The sequence below is a fragment of the Dermatophagoides farinae genome, chromosome 1 (genome assembly GCF_024713945.1).
Source record: "Dermatophagoides farinae isolate YC_2012a chromosome 1, ASM2471394v1, whole genome shotgun sequence".
In the NCBI taxonomy this organism is placed as follows: Eukaryota; Metazoa; Arthropoda; class Arachnida; order Sarcoptiformes; family Pyroglyphidae; genus Dermatophagoides; species Dermatophagoides farinae.
Window position 1 is genome coordinate 8,566,107 of NC_134677.1, and position 17,650 is coordinate 8,583,756.

The 17,650-nt window shown below is 29.0% G+C and overlaps 2 protein-coding genes across 7 annotated transcripts; one reads left to right on the plus strand and one right to left on the minus strand.

The window, feature by feature from the left end:
- The first annotated feature begins 3 nt into the window (after positions 1-3).
- Positions 4-856, plus strand: Sec20 (vesicle transport protein Sec20). The gene is made up of 2 exons (XM_047054715.2): positions 4-136; positions 206-856. Exons 1-2 carry the CDS (start codon positions 59-61, stop codon positions 821-823), a joined length of 696 nt encoding a protein of 231 aa, XP_046910671.1. The 5' UTR covers positions 4-58; the 3' UTR covers positions 824-856.
- REPTOR (repressed by TOR) lies at positions 846-17,551 on the minus strand. Of its 6 annotated transcripts, none has more exons than XM_075735219.1 (5): positions 17,246-17,551; positions 15,648-16,074; positions 10,929-11,507; positions 4,918-5,814; positions 846-4,854 (listed from the first exon to the last, which is right to left on the minus strand). In XM_075735219.1, the coding sequence occupies exons 3-5, from the start codon at positions 11,401-11,403 to the stop codon at positions 2,405-2,407; spliced, it is 3,822 nt and encodes a 1,273-aa protein (XP_075591334.1). In that variant the 5' UTR covers positions 11,404-11,507; positions 15,648-16,074; positions 17,246-17,551; the 3' UTR covers positions 846-2,404. The 6 variants fall into 6 exon arrangements, with proteins under 6 accessions (XP_075591334.1, XP_075591335.1, XP_075591336.1 ...); XM_075735220.1 differs by lacking the exon at positions 17,246-17,551 and adding an exon at positions 16,640-16,655; XM_075735221.1 differs by lacking the exon at positions 15,648-16,074.
- Positions 17,552-17,650: the final 99 nt, after the last annotated feature.

Here is a 17,650-nt window from a genome sequence, read left to right on the forward strand (position 1 = left end):
GTTGCACATTTTGTGTGGCGTCGTGAAACAATTCATCATCATCATCATCATTATAATAATGGAAACAGTTTTACAAATTAAATCATTAAAGAATCGAATAGCACAAAATGATATCAGTGTAAAAAACTTGTTAAAGGTATGTGAATAACATTTTATTTATTGATTAATTGATTGATTGATTTTTTTTTTTGGTTCGAATTTTCAGACCATTTCCGAATGTAATAGTGATCTACAAACATTAAATAAATTGAATACAGAATTATCGACACGTATGAACAACGTTCGACGAGATTTAAATGATTTTGAACATTTAGTTAAAGTTATTGAAGATGATGATCTTCGTTATCATATGAAAAATGATTTACAATCAATCAAGAATCAATATGAAATAAATATGGTTGTTGCACGTAAAGCGGTGCTTACCACACAGAAACAGTTGAATGATGAAACACGAGCCAAATTATTTGAACATTCCAAAAATCTAAGAAAACGTATCAATAACAATGGTATCGTGACTAGCGAAACAATGGCCAATAAATCCACAACATTAACTGATGATCTTTATTCAGTGAGTCGAATATTGGCTAATGAAGTGGAAAAATCGGGAAAAAATCTTGAAACATTGGTCCAATCATCAGCATTGGCAACAGAAACATCACAAGAATTACGTACAATGTCCAATTATATTGCTAATTCAAAAACATTATTATCAAAATATGGTCGTAGAGAAATGACGGATAAAATATTAACAATACTTGCATTGGGTTTCTTTTTCGGCTGTGTTATCTATGTACTAGTCAAAAGAATTTATTTAAGGTCATAATGTAATAAAGAAAAGAATTCTGTTTTTTTTAAATATTTTTTATTTTTATTCAAAAGTTTTTTTTTCATTTTATTACAAAAAAAAAATGAATATTCACACACATGCTCACACAATATTTATGATTGGTATTTGTTCATATTAGTTCAATAGGCCAAATGTTCGTAATGTAAGTTTTTTTTTTGTTTCGAAATTGGTTGGTTGGTTGGTTGTTGTTGTTTTTGTTGTTGTTGATTAATTGATTGATTGGTTGGTTGTATATTTTTTTCTTCTTGTTCGGTTTTTTTTTTGGTGATTAATATGGAAAAATGATCAGATGAATCGAGAAATTAATATATAATTGCAGCAAAAAAAACGAATGAACGAAAAGAAAAACGAAAGAAAGAGAGGAAATATTAAGAATTTGCAAAAAAAAACGAAAAGAAAAATAAATATCACAGTCGGAAATGAGGAAGAAAAAAAAGAAACGACGGCACAAAAAACGAAAGAAAAGAAAAGAGAAAACCTAAACATGTCAAATACAATATAGATGTGTGTGTGTGTGTGTGTTGGGTATCAATCGTCACCGTTAACATCAAGTATAAACTGTGTGTATGGATATCAAAACAAAACATAAAATGAAAGAAAACAAAGCGGGAAAATAATGAATTTCGTAAAGAAGAAAAAAATAATAATTGGACTTGAAATCTGAGAAGTAGATAGCGTTTGGAACTGGGATCACTGTGTGTCAATCAGTGCCAGACTGTTGTTGTTGGTGTTTGGTGTGTCATCATGAATCGGGAGATGTTTGCTGCTGCTGTTGTGATTTGCCGTGTGTGAATAATTCTCTCTGTCTGTGTATGTTTTTCAAATGGATGGCAATACAAATAGAAAAAAAAGGATGAATGAATGAATCAAATAAATGAATATTCTTGATTCCTGTATCACAATTAATGATGATGATGATGATGATGATGATGATGAATTTTTCTTTCATTAGAAAAAAAAGAAAAATTATGGATGAAAAATTATGTTTGTTTCATCATTATGATGATACCGGATTGATGATGATGATCAATAATAATAGGCCACCATAAATGTGTATATGATGATAAGAGGCATATAACTCTATGTAATAATTATCCATCAAATGATGATGATGAAGCCGATTGATTAATAAATGAATAATGAATTCAGCTAGATCATAAGATAATGATAAGTTTCGAGGTTCTGGATGGATAATGATTATGTTTTGCAAATGATAATGATGTGTAAATTGAATTGTGTATGGTTGATGTGAACGTATTAATAGAAAAAAAATGGAACAATATCACTTTATATCCGTTTCACAATAATTTGTTTGTCAAATCTTCGTACATTTGGGTTTTTTTTATATGTCATTCACTTTAATCAATTCGTAATATCGTTTTCGTAGATTTATGATGATGATGATGAGTAGTGTGTATTAGTAGTAGTTGTAGTAGTAATATATAGTAGTGATTAATAGTCATGTAAAATCGATGAACGGATTAATTGATTCATTTCTCAATATAAATGAATGACACACAATCTCTTTAAAATCAAACAAATCAGATGTTGTTATTTTCAGTAATTTTCAATTCCACCATCATTAATGCCCATAGTGACATTTTCCAAGATTTGATTAACAAAATCGGCTGTTTTTCCTGCAATTTCCGCATCAATCCGATTGTTGATCTGTTGTAATATTTGATGTGGATCGGAAATCGATGTGATTCGATATTGAAATTTATCAGATAAATTACAATTTTGTGGTTGTGCTGTTTTTCTAAATCGAATGGCCATCTCAATCAGGCAACGGATCTGTTGAATTTTTATGATTAATCGGCCATGTTCCCGTTTTAATCCATGCAGTTTAATTTTATTAGCTTCATGTTGTGCTTTTTTCTTCAGCCTACAGGCTCTTGATGCAAGTTTATTCTTCTCTTTTCGAGATTTATTACGACAATTCATGGGCACTTCGGTAACAGGTGTCAATCTATTCAATATTTTGCCAAGTTTTTTTAGTTCAAGACCAATCTTAAGCAATTTAGTTGGATTAGCCGTCAAATCATTACCATCGCCTTTACGAGCTTTACCGGAATGTTTAACACCTTCAATCTGGCAATCCGGTGCAAATACCGGATCTGTAGTCTCTTTCAAGACATGTGGATCATCCTCATCCTTGTCATCGATGGGTCGTTGTTGTCGAGGACCTTTTGGACCTTTAGATTGAACATTATATTGCCAAAAATATCGTTTATCATGACCTTTACGTGATCGGCCCATATTCAATGACCATTTATTGTTTACATCATCAGAAATGGTCGCATTCAATAAATCAGAATTATTATAATCACCAAAAAAAGATTCATCATCATCTTCATCTTCGGAATCATCATTTTCATCGATGTTATTCGAATTTTTGGCCTGAACACTTGAATTTGATGCTTTCGATTGATGATCATTATCATTAGTGATCCAAACATTATTATTTTCACATGTTTGTTTTGGTTCAATTTTAACCATATCATAAATGCTTTCTACATCTTCTTCTTTGCAATCAACATGAGGAATATTGTTAATTGGATTGAGATTTTGATTCATATCATTATTATTATCGACCATTAACAATTTAGATTCGTTAACATGATCAATACTGACATTCATGTTGTTCATCATCATCATTTCTGAATTATTATCCGAATTATCATCGGAATCATTTTCTGAATGGCTTGCAAAACCTTCGTCAGAGATATCAGTACTCATTGAATCGTTACGAATACGATTGTTGGCCGTAGCAATCATGGTAGTGATAATGTTGCCATTATTATCATTATTATTATTAGGTAAACCAGCAATCATTTGAACCATTGTAGTACAAGATTCTTTTAGCTTATTATTATAATTGTTTCCAGACATTCTATTTGGTGGAAAAGATGGAATTGTCGAAGATGGACAGGAAATCGTTGTTGTGTTGTTCGTTTGAGAAATGTTTTGATTCGTATCATTCGAATTGTTGATATTATCATTATGATGATGAGTTGGAAATTTCAACGAGACTAGATTATTTGCCATTCGATTATCGAGAACAATTAGGCTATTCAATTCCGATTGATTAGCGATAAAATTGATTGTTTGTCTATTCACATCATTCACAATGGCAATATTATTATTATTAGGCTGTTGTCCTTGTAGATTTTGTGGACTAGAGTACTGATTCTGTTGTTGTTGGCGAGGTAATGACTGATTGATAACATTTTCTTGAATACCAAAAGAACCTTTATTATTTGTTGATGAGGTATCGTTTGTCTGTTGCATGACCATAAACAAATTGGACTGTTGTTGTTGTTGTTGGATTTTTCGTTGTTGTTGACAAAATAAGACCGAATCATCCACAAATGAATTCGAACAACTTGATTGGCCATTATTTTCGATTGCAATATTATTTTTGGCCAATAAAACTTTTGCCTGTTGATTAGCATTGAAATCCATTCCAAACTCTCCATTAGACCAGATTTTGTTAGAACGGCGCAAATGATTATGATTATCACTCGGAATTTCCATTGAATTCAATTGTGTTAATGTCATTTCTTGTATATGCTTGTTATTACCATTCAACAATGGGCTTAAAGGCATAGATTTTTGTTTTTTAGTATCAAAATAGTTTTCCATTATATAAACCTCGTTTTTAAGATCTGGTTCAAATTCAATATATTCATTATTTCCAAAATTGGACAAATCATTGTTCAAATTGATATTGTCAATAAATGGATCCGAGGTAAGCAATGAAAGATGATTATGGTTATTATATGAAAGTCCATTCGATTGTTCAGGCATAATATTCTGAGCAGAATTATTATTATTATAGAGATCATGACCATTCGAGATTATGTTTGGTGATGTTGATGATGATAATGGCAATAAAGATGAGATCTGCTGTTGTTGATTATTACAATTATTATCATCAGAACTATATAATCCATATTCCAAATATTTTCCATTTGTAATATCCAAATCATCATCCAGAATTGGATCTAAAGAATAAATTGAAACAAAAAAAATAATAGTGGGAAAAAAACATTGCTAAAATATTCTACCTGGAATAAAGTTGAAATTTAAATCATTTTCAAATGAAAAATTGAATGATGTTTCCGTATTAAAATCATTGATATTTGATTGAAAATTTTGCAAATTATTACTACTACCACTACTATTATTTAAAATGGTCTGAACTGGAGGTAATGAATGAAACGAGGATGAAGAATTTAAATTATCATCACATCTATTATCGGCAAATGAACAACTACCAACAACAGGCAAATTATTATTGCTGATAATTTCGGCCATCTCTATATTGTTGTTGTTTCCAGTCGATATAAACTGTTGATTATTCATCATGAATAAATTTCCTTGCCCAAATGATGATGACGATGACGTTTGTTGTGGTGGCTGTTGTAATTGTTGTTGTTGGTGTTGATAATGTTGTACGAAAGTAATGTTTTTCTGTTGTTCATTACAACTATTGCCATTATGGTTATTTGGAATTGCCCCCATAAGATTGGCAGTACCTGTAGGATGATTTTCTCTTGCCATTTTTTTAGATATTGACTTTTGTTTTTTATTTCCAATTAGACAATGATCGGAATCAATTTCGTTTTCGTTCACGAATAATATCTTTGACGAATCGTGATGTAGATCCACTTTAATCGGAAAAATTGCAATTTTTTCTGCTGATAAATTATTATTCAATAAAATTTTCTTTAAACAATTATTCGTCGTCGTCGTGGTTTCTTGTCGTTTCCGTTTTCTTGTTCTTGGTGTTGTTGTCAAGGTATTATTTTTGATATTTTTTGTTATTTTACGTTTCGATTTCGATGAATATGGATGATCACTTTGTGTTGTTATAATTGTATGAAATTTTGTTGTTTCGTTTTTTATAATTGCTGCTGCTGCTGCTGATGATGACGATGATGGAGATTGATTATTATGGTCATCTAAATGAGAAAAAAAAGAGGAAGAATTAGAATTGATTGAAACATTAAAAATTAAAACAATGAATCCATATAAACCAAATACAATTCACAAGTTTACCTTATAAAATCAGCAACAAATTAGAAATTTTTTTTTTCAATTGTCAAATTGTTATTTATCACATACACACACACACACACACACAATCTAAATATAATAACACAAGTTTATTATTCTAAATGAAAAACACAGTGATGATAAAGATGTGAGCATTGACTAGAAAATTGATCAGAATTTGTAAAAAAAATGTCAAATTTGTAAATGAGAAGGAGAAAAAAAATCAACTTTTTTTTCGATGTGGTCTATGATGTTGTGTTGATGAATGACAAAAAAAAAATCGTAATAATAAAGAAACCAAAAAAAAAATCATAAAAGGACTATCCACCACCAGCATCAATCATAGGTGGTGTCAATTTGCAATAATTGAAATTAACATCATCATCATCATCATAATAATCATTATAATAATTTATTATTGTCGATGATATCATCATCGTATTATCTTGACATTGATAATAATGATCAATTATTAAAATATTGATGAATGAAAAAAAATTCTTCTCGTACATCGTAATATCATCAAATCAATATATTGAAAAAATAGGGTATTTATGAAAAAAAACCTGTTTTATATATCTTAAATAAAATGCAATATAAAATGATTTTTGATATCAAATGAACAAAACACACACACACACAAACAAATGAAAATCAAGTTATCAATCAAGAGAAAACAAACAACAGTACTGTAGCATAACGGGTCAACAGGTTAGCAACAACAACAACAATCATGGAATCTGGAGAAAAAAAAATTCGTTGATCATTGCTGGTCATTGATTTATTTATGATGATGATAATAATAATCAGTCAATTATATTGTTGTGTATTAAAAAAAATGATGTGTAAAGTAAAGTATAAAAAGTTGATCGACTTGATCAAGTCACTGTCAGTTTGTCGAATGATTCAATTCTAGGGAATAATTATCAAATTTTATTAAAGTATATCTATCAAACACACACACACATATATATAGAGTTTGTTGCTAGCTTTCTTTCATATCAAAATGTAACGGTGTGGTATATTGTTGTTGTATGTGTATCCAAGGATCATAGAGAATTTTATTACATCTGTATGAAATGCAATGATTTTTTTTCTGTTATTTAGAAGAAGAAGAAAAAAAAAAAACTAAAAAACTCATTCTTTTTGATTTTCATCAATTTTTGTTGAGAGTGTCCCCCCAATGTACTTGTTGATTATTGAAGGAGGGTCGTCATCATCATCATCATCATCAAGATATTATCGTCATGACAATTATATTTCAATGAACAAACATGTGTCTTGCACTCACTCACACACACCATCAACAGCATTCATGATTAACAACGTCTCTGGGGTTGAAGATTGATTGAAGCATAAGATTAGTTTTTTTTTCTTTCTTTATTATTTTTGGTTAGATTAATCATCATCATCATCATCATCATGCACACCAGTACCATGTGGTTTTTTTTTCACAGTCATTGTTCATCACATATATATCTCTATTATAAAATTTCTACATAAATAGTATATATATACATTTACACTGAAAAATCCACAGGTTATTGCCTAACTCAACAACAGTGATTGCATCAATATATCACCAAATAAAACAAAAAAAAACGGATATTGATGTGAGATTTGAACCTTGAGAGATCATTATCATCCATCCATCGTATTATTATTGTTATTGACTGATGAAAAAAAAGCAAAAAAAAAATCTAAATCATTACAATCTACGAATAAATGAGAATGTCGAAGAAATGGAAATTATTTTATTTTGTCCATATCCTGTATGAAACATATATGCGTGTGTGTAATAAGAAATGTCGCAATAATAATCTATTACCGATTTCAATAATAACGATTTTGTTTAGATCAAATAACAAAAAAACAAAAAATTATGGTAATATCTCGTGATCAAATGATGATGATGATGATGATGATGGTGATGATGATGATGACGTTCATATCCTTCAATCCATTTTTACTTTATTCAATATTAATGAAATGATGATGATGATGATGATAAAAACAACAAAATCACTCACACACAATAAAAGAGACAAATTAGACTTTTAGGCGACAATAACAAAAAAAAAACAGCAAATTGTTATCAATCTCAAAACAGAACAAACAAACAAACAAAAAAATCTTATGATGTCCAGGATTCTCACAATATTTTTAAGATACTAATTTCGAAATAAACATGACACAACAAAAACCAAAATCAAGGTGATTCTCTTCTTATCCACAATTGGATCATAATTTTTCGTTATTTTTTTATTTTATTTTTTTTTGTAAACAAAATTTTCAATAGATTCCAATGATGCCCATCATCATTCCAATTTAATATATTGATAATGTCCAATTTGTTATCTATCGAATGGAAAAAAAACGTACAAACTATATTTAGCAAAAAAAAAAAACAAAAAAAAAAAATTTCAATTTTTGTTTATCAAACCAGTGAAGAAAAACAAAAAAAACCGAATCAAACAGGATTATTATTGGTTTGGATTTTCAAATCAAAAAAAAAAAAAATTGTTTGATTAAACATAAAAAAATATATGACATTTCCGTATTTATCATCGATTGATTTACCAGAACCGGATATTTTGTATCCAAAAAAAAGAAACAAAGTTCTTATATTTGACCCTTATTATTATTATTATTGTTTCAACTTGAAAGGTACAAATACCTTAATAATAACACCATATGATTGCATCATATACACACACAAAAAAAATTATTAGAGTTCATTGTGACTTATCATCATCATCATCATGTTTATATATTTTTGATAAAAATATAGATGAATGATGATGATGAAATCATATCTCTATCTATAAATTAAATATATAAAATTATCTGTATCAGGCCAATGACGGCAAACAATCAACAATCATCAAGAGAGGATTTTTTTTTTGTCATTGGATACAAGAGTTGTTTTCGTTGTTGTTGTTGTTGTTGCTGCTGCTGCTGCTGCTGCTGTGAATCATATGGTTTATATGTGATTCTTCTAATGTGATAACAAAATATCTACTAAAAGTACAATATATCTTGGATGATTGATGTGTATGTGTGTGCTGTGGTATAGGATAAATAAATTTGGTTGACAAATATCGTTTGAGTTCAATATAACAAACATATATGATCAATCAATAAGCCACGATTGTAATAGAAAAGAAGGGGCACGCATCTTTTTTTTCAAGAAAAGATGTTCAAAGTAATTGAAACACACAACAACAACAACAACAACAATACATCTACATTTAGAAATAAAGACAACAACAGAAAAAAAAACATCCAGAGAGATCATTGGCAGAGACACTAATTATTGCCATGATTGTCGTTTTTTTTTTGCTTGTTCGTGATTGTAAAAATTCCATGTAAAACTTTGAACTCATCATCATCATTTTAAATTCGAGAAAAAGAGGCCTTAATATTTTACAAAGAATATTCTAATTGTCATTCTATCTTGGTGGGCTAAAGCTAAAAAAAAACATGATGATAAACTTTGGACAAATTACTTATTGTGATGCAATAATAATAATAACAAAAAAATAACCGTTTTCCAAATCAAAAAAACAATAACAACTATTACACATTAATGATTAACGTTAATCAAATCAAAAAAAAAAAATGAGTCAATTTTCAATGGAAAAACAAAACAAGAACAACGATAAACAACACACACACACACACACATTACAATTACAATAATTTAGCTCTGTTTTTCTCCTCGAATGACAATGCAATTGTAATATCCATGCATATATTTTGATACTGTATTTTTTTTTTTTTTGGTAATAAATAACAAAAAAAAAAGAAAAAAAAATACCGACCCATCCACACCAGTATAAAGTGCCAGAAATTATATAGTAGATGGGTTAGTGAACCACGGGTTGTTTTTCATGTAATAATCAATTTTTTTTATATATATAGAGAAAACAAAAAAAAAACTCCTAGAAAGAAAAAAACAAAAATAAAAATTCAGAAACGATGCATACAAATAAACACCACAAACACACACACACACACACAATTTGCTAGTTCATGGATCTCTTTTTTTTTCATTTTTGGTTATTCATTTGAAAATGATTTCGAATCATAATAATTTCTACCATCATATTTAATCCATTGATGTATGTGTGTGTTTATGATCTGTCATTTTATACCGCATGATGATGATGATGATGATAATAATGTGACTGTGAATATAAACCATACACACACACACACATGTATATCACGAGGTCGTTGATACAAAACTTTTTTTTTCTAGTTGAGCAACAACAACAACCGAAAAAAAATGAAATCATTAGTGTGAAAAAAAACGAAATTAGATAAATAGATTCTTATCGCACATGACTCATGAATTTTGTAGTGGTTTGTTTAAAAGAATTTTTTTTTCTCATGTTGATCTTGAGTTTTTTTTTCATTTCTTTTTTCACCATATTGTTAGTTGCTATGTGTGTGTGTGATGAAGGCCATCGTTTTGTTGTTTCTTCATCGTCAACATCATCAAGAATATCATTTGACGTATATGCGCGCGTGTGCACGCGCGTGTCTATTCTGTAAAATGTAAAAAAAGCTAAAAATAAAATTCTTGATTCAACAACATTGATCGAAAAAATCCAGGCGTACATACACACACACAGGATACACAGAGGATTCATTATCATCATATGAATATATATCCAATGGAAAACACAAGACAAAACACAATGTGATGCACGTGATTTTTTTTATCTATTGTTATTCATTTCATTTGTCGAAGCCTCGATCAAACAAACTATATAGATACATCCAGGTAAATAAACTCTAGATTCTTTTGGTTGCCAACACTGTTCATTTCAGTTGCTCATTAAATCAGGTTTACATAAGTAAACATTTTATTATTAAACAATCAATTTGTTTTTTCTTTGTTGTTGGCTATTGATGTACCCACAATCATCATCATGATTGTCATGATAAGGGCAGTAACATACATACCCACACATACACTAACAAACCAAATAAATGAATGATAAAAACTTACTTGATAATGAATCATTTTGAGATTCATTTTTCGATGACGATGTTGCTGTTGTTGATGTGGATGATACGATTGATTTGTTCAACCCATTCTTTGTGTTATTGTTGTTGTCGTTGTCAAACGAATCCGGTGTATTTAATGAGGATAATATTGTTGTTGTTTTCGATAAACTATTGATTGATGATTGTTGTTGTTGTTGTTGATTAATTGATTTTTTTGAAATAGAATCAATAGACATTTCATTATGAGATTTATTCATGATGATCAATGATTCATTGTGATCATCATCATCATTATTATTATCGTTTTTTCTTCCGTTGTTGTTATTATCATCATTATCAATTTGTGATTTACCAATCAAATGAATTATGGATTTTTTCGAATGATCATAATGATGATGATGATGATGATTTGGAAATTTAGATGATGGAGACAATGAATGTTCCAAAATGGATTTCTTATTCGTTTCGTTGATCATTTCACAGTGGATTTTTTTTTCTCTGGTCAAATATATAAAATTTTGTTGTACATACAGAGACACAAAATTAAATCGAAATTCAATTTCTTTGTCTTGATAATCACCTACAATTGAAAAAAAAGAACAAGAAAAAAAATCAATTCAAGTTCACCAGGAAGAAAAAGAATCATTCATTTTTAACTTTCGATCAAAAATGATATTTGATAAACATCATCGTCATCATCAATAAAAACAACGAAAAAAAAAATTCATCATAAGATCTCCGATGATAATCAATGATAATTAATAAACAACAAAAATGAAAATCTTGTTGTTTGGAAATTTTTTTTTGTTTTGTTTTGCATAATTGCAATCATCATTTAGCACCAACAAATAAAGATATCATCACATTATCACAGTCTTTAAATTTTTTTTAATGATTAAAATATCAGATTTTTTTTTATTCGGAAAAAAATCATATGCTTTCTCTTACTGACGTGATCTATTATCTACTAGTTATTATTATTTCTGGTGTTGATTCATAAATATCGAGATTTGTCAATGTTGATTTCTGTATACGGTACACACTAACACACACACACACACACGAACAAAGTGTATGATTGGATTTTTTTTAAAATTTTAAATCAAAGTTGAAAAAAATTGTGAAACTAACCAAAAAAAATAAAAATAATAATAAAATGGATCAGTGATTGATTATGCAATTTGTGTGTTCAGTTAGAAATCAACAAGTGTCACAAATGGAACAACAACAACAAAAAAATGTTTGCACTAATGCTAATGATGATGATGATGATGGTGGTTTAAACATTGTTTGACCATTAAATGATAAATTTTCTATTACTGCTATAGAAAATACGGACATATGAAAGAAATTAATCCACGAGAAAGCATGTTGACCAAAAACTTGTTGAAACAAGATATGTGAGAAAAAAAACATAATCTGCCATTGAATTGTAGCAATTTCTTTGCAAAATGAACGAAAACAATTCAAAGATAATTATAATGACGAAATGAAAGAGTCAATGGTAAAAAAAAACGAACAAAAAAAAGAGAGAGAAAAAGCCTGAATGAATGTGACTCTTTTTTTTATTTGTCCAAAAAATCCATCATCGTTATTATTATTATTTCAGGAACACGGCAGTATTTTTTTTTGTTTGTTTGTTTGAATTGAATATATGGAATATATTAAACAACAAGTATATACTGGTCAAACTAACTCTCAAATCCATTTTTTTCTCTTTCTCTCTCTCGCTCTCTTTTTACATGATGATCTAAGATGGCGCCTTGTGAAAAAATGAAAATGACATTATCGTATGAGAGAAAGAGGGAAAGAATGAAAATAATAGTGTATTTGAAATCTAGGAAACCATCAACATAATCATAATGGCCCTGGTTATCAATGATGATGATAATAATGAATGAATGTATATTAGTAGGCCACTAGGACATATGGCAAGTGTGGATCCAATATATACAACTGATTTCTCTTAGAGGGGCTTGTTGAAAAAAAAAATAAAAATGTGCTTCTCATTCAATTTCATTCAAATCAAATCATGAATGAATGAGTGAATTCAAATTAAATTGAAAGAGAAAAAGAAAGAAATAGAAAAAAGAACGGGAAATGAAAATTGACTTTTAATGAAAAATAAAAAAAAATCACACACAAGGTTGAAATACAACGGGTTATGTGCATGTGTGTTTGATGATCATTGAAATAACCACCACCACCATCATCATCATCATCAAGTGAATGAGTGTGTGTGTTTCACTTTCAAGGGCCAATTGGACATGTTGTTCAATATGATAATTATCATTATCTATTGGTTTGCAATTTACAGATTTTACTATTTGTATATATGAATGTAATGGTCATTAATTTTATTTCATATTCACCACTAATAACTAATCAATAATGATGATAATCGAAATAGTTTTTCTCATTTTTTTTTCTAGTGAAATCCTATGATCATTTTCTATTCACTATTGTTTTCGATATATTGCCATTAAGAGATATGTGCGTGTGTGTGAGAGAGAGTGGTTGGTTGGTTGGTGTTGGCGTCGATGTCATCATCATCGTCATTATTATTATCATTTAAATTGATGACAATTTCTATAAATTTTTTTCACACATAAAAAAATATATAACAATCGATTCAACGAAGTAACGAAACGGAAAAAATAAAATGATCTGGCCTGGCCTGAACGACCTGTTTTCGGAGAAATCAGAGGAGAAAAAAACTCAATTGTTGTCATTGTCAGCTCCAAATGATATATGGCTTAATTGTAAATAGAAAAAAAACGTTCCCATACAAAAGTAAAATGTTTGAAACACGTGCTGCAAAGAGCAAACCTGTTGAATATCGAATTCTAGATGAATATTTCAATGAATCTAAACCACAAAACAGTGGTCGATTTATATTTGTCTATTTACGTACCGATCCCGAAGTGATACGTAAACGAATTAGAAAAAGATAAAAACGAGAAGAGGAAATAATTTTAATGGTAAATTTAATTTAATTATGAAAACAAAACAAAACAAAAAAAAATTGATAATTTCCATTCAAATTGAATTTTTACATGAATCAATGTTTATCGATAAACCGGATACGATATGGAATCGATTGGTTGAAGATCCAGCTGTTATCTGTGTGGATGGCAATCAACACATTTGATATTGTTTATGAAAATTTTCTTCATACCATACAAAAAATGGTTCAAACCATTTGATTGAATGGAAAATCATTCAAATGAACACCACCACCACCACTACCACATTTAGTCTTCTGTTCTCAAGGATTTTTTTAACAACATCATTTGATTTGATTGCCTATGTAATGGACAATTTTACTCACTACTATTGGTGGATAGGTAATATATTTTGTATTATTAAATTACTATACTAGACTTTTATGATGAAAACATGCGTCAACATTTTAATAAAATATATAAAATCAGTAAATAAATATATGTGGAAAAACCAGAGAAAAAAAACAAACGACATTTACTACAAAATCAAATATCACCTCACCTTTCAATATCATTAACCAACCAACATAAACAAACAAAAACAATTTCTATTTTATCAAACGAAATGAAATGTTATGGGTCAACCGTAATACTACTTGTTTACAACAATGAAATTATTTAGTTCATTGTCATATTTAAAATGTTGTATATGATAAGACATCCTCTGCTTTCTACCTACCAATCATTAGGTTGGTGACATTTTGACAAACTGAGAAATAAGCATAGAGAGACCTTTATCAACCAGAAACAAAAAAAAATGAAGATGAGGTAAATGTTTGACAAAAAAAATATCAAATCAGTGAAAAAAAGCAATAAAAACTGATTTTTTCCTTGAATAAATTGAGGTAAAATATGATCATACACACACACACAGATGATGATGATTAATTTAGATGATATTCAATATTATTATGAAAAAAATCGACAATGACGACAAACAGTTTCTAGGCAGTTTCAAATGATTGCTGTTGTTATTTGTATGGGTTTTCGATGATAACCAATGATGATGATGATAAAAATTGTCATAGTAATATATAAGCAAAATTGGATTCAGCATTTAATATATTATCATTAAAATGGGTGTTTCAATAGGTGTTTCAAAAACACACACACACACGGAGAGACATGAACAGAGCGGAAAAAGCTTTATCAACAAAAAAAAACGACAACAACATCGATATATGACATGTTTATCATCATCCTGATCATCAAAAATGTAATGGACAAATGGACAACACAATACAATATACATAGATCAAAATGGACACTGTAAAAACACAATGTTGTCTTGAATCAAAATGATCTGAATTTCGAAATCTTTCATCATTTTTTTTCCAACTACAAATGAACAAAAAAAATTTCCAAAAGAGAAAAAAAGTCTTATTCAACAACATTAACAACAACCAACCACACACACACACAACAATCATTATATTTTAGCCTTCGTGCGCGCCTATAGCAACAAGGAGAACAAGTGTGTGTATGTGTGTTGTATATTTGGTTAATGATGATGATGGTAAAAAAAAATAGCTGTATCTTTCTCTCTTACTCAATGCGTGAAAACTGAATCAAAGAAAAAAAAAATTTTTTTGGGTAAAGGTATTGTGTTTTTATTTTCTTAATAATAATAAAAAAAAAAAATACCAGATACAGAGATAACCAAATGTAGCAATCAATGGCGATCCATAAAAAATAAAAATTTCCACTACACTTACCGTTTCTATGATGTTTTTTTGTTTCTTGATTAAATGATGAAATTTTTTTTCAAGATGTAAACGAAATACAATATGGTTGATGATGGTGGTGGTTTATTTCAAATTTCCAACGAGAAAAAAACAATCGTGATTCAAAAAAAAAACTTTAATAAATGTAGATCAACTTGGTTGGCAATATCAATAAATCACAACAACATAGGTACATGAAGAAAATATATTCATAAATGATGACAATGTGATGATAATGATGCAATCCTTAGATGAACTGATGCAATAATAAATGTTACATACACACACACACAAAACAAAAACAATTTTGGGTCAAATGTCAAGAATCAGTTGTTTTTGTTGACGTTTCTATATATTAGTATATATATCGTAGTAGCCAGTACAAATATGATCATGATTTATATATGGACCTGTAAATCTGTCAGTGTTTGTTGTTTAAATGAATGTCCAGAAAAAAAAACAATTTAATTTGATGAAAAATATATCAGTAAAAGAAACAAAAATTTTTTTTTTCACTGACAAAATCCTGGGTATTAAAGTGTTGTTGTTGTTGTTGTTATTGGTGGTGGTGGTGCTAGATCCATTCATTTCAATATGCAAATATAAAAAGATATTTGCGCTTACGCATGAACATAAAAAAAGATGATGATTGCAATAAGTAAAAAAAAATACAAGTTTTTCATTTTATTCACATTTTGTTTACATTCATCATCAACAGTAACAACAACAACAACAACAACAACACGATTCGAATGTAAAAAGAGAGAAAGAGAAGGAGGGAGAAAAAGAAAAAATTCAAAACAATGATCAGCTGATGAACGCATGCGTTTCACTCTTCCTCTCTGATCACTTGTTTTTTTTTGCTTTCAAACAACAACAAAAACAACAATCAATCGATGGAAATGGTAAAATGTACAATTTCCAATCTGTCTTCCTCTGTCTATTTTTCTCTCTCCGAGATGATGTTATTATGATTGCTCCACCTTTCGATGCTAGTGGCTGAACTTTTTTTTAAGTTTGAATTCTATATATACTCAAGATATAGATAGATAGAGAGAAGAAAACGAAGGACAGTAAAAGGAGAGAGAGAGCCATTTTATATGCATGTTGTTGTTGTTGTCCATGGATCATGTGATTTCTATTTACAAACAAAAATGTCAGCCATTCGTTGGGCAAGCAAACAAGTAAAAGCTATAGCTGAATGAAATTAGCAAAAGAGAAAAATGGATGGATGGATGGAACTATCTAGTCAAGTCCAGTTTAAGTCAAGCCAAACCAAAAAAAAGAATGAAATTTTGTGTATCACACAACACAAAAGCGAAAAAATTAAAGGAACAAACTAACTAACTATAAAACTCACCCTCATACAATACTCAATAGCTTCCTCATTCAATTCAATCATCATTTTTTCATCATAATGAACAGAAAACTGAAGACTAATATAATAATAACAAAAAAAAGAAGCAGCAGCAATGTTTCCTTGGTAACAATAATAACAACAACATGCAACTCTCTATTTTGACATGAATGCCATATATTTTTTTTAAAATAAAATATTGGAGATTGGATTTAGTAAAAAGGGGACTCACATGATCATCGTCATCACCCATTATGACGATCATGGTGGTGTAGATGCTTTTTTAGCTGATTGATGCTGAAAATGTTTAGTGATAAATAGAAAAAAAAGATGAAAAAGCCAAAAATGAAAAACAAAGTTGATTCACCATTGTTAATAATGTGCATAACTGATAAACATTAATGCTGATGATGATAATTAGTTCTTGTTAAGCTTTATTCATTCCCGATAATTGATTTTATTAATCGGAAAAAAATTTTAAATTTCTAAAACAAACAAAAAACAAAACGAAATAGAAAAAAAAACGCAGAATCTCGAATTTCGAACGGTCGTTTATCCTTGTTTCACGATTCGATTGACAGAAAAAAAAATCTACTGACCTGGCGCCATCTAGCCACCTAGAATGAAAAGACCAATT

What these genes read in the sequence shown, in the direction of transcription:
- Sec20 (XM_047054715.2), top strand. Translation starts at nt 59, where the DNA reads ATGGAAACAGTTTTACAAATTAAATCATTAAAGAATCGAATAGCACAA. An exon ending in GTGTAAAAAACTTGTTAAAG is followed by an intron (nt 137 to 205) that starts GTATGTGAATAA and finishes TCGAATTTTCAG; the next exon opens with ACCATTTCCGAATGTAATAG.
- REPTOR (XM_075735218.1), bottom strand. An exon ending in TCAAAATGATTCATTATCAA is followed by an intron (nt 5,815 to 10,928) that starts GTAAGTTTTTAT and finishes TTTCTCATTTAG; the next exon opens with ATGACCATAATAATCAATCT. An exon ending in AAATTTCAACTTTATTCCAG is followed by an intron (nt 4,855 to 4,917) that starts GTAGAATATTTT and finishes TTTATTCTTTAG; the next exon opens with ATCCAATTCTGGATGATGAT.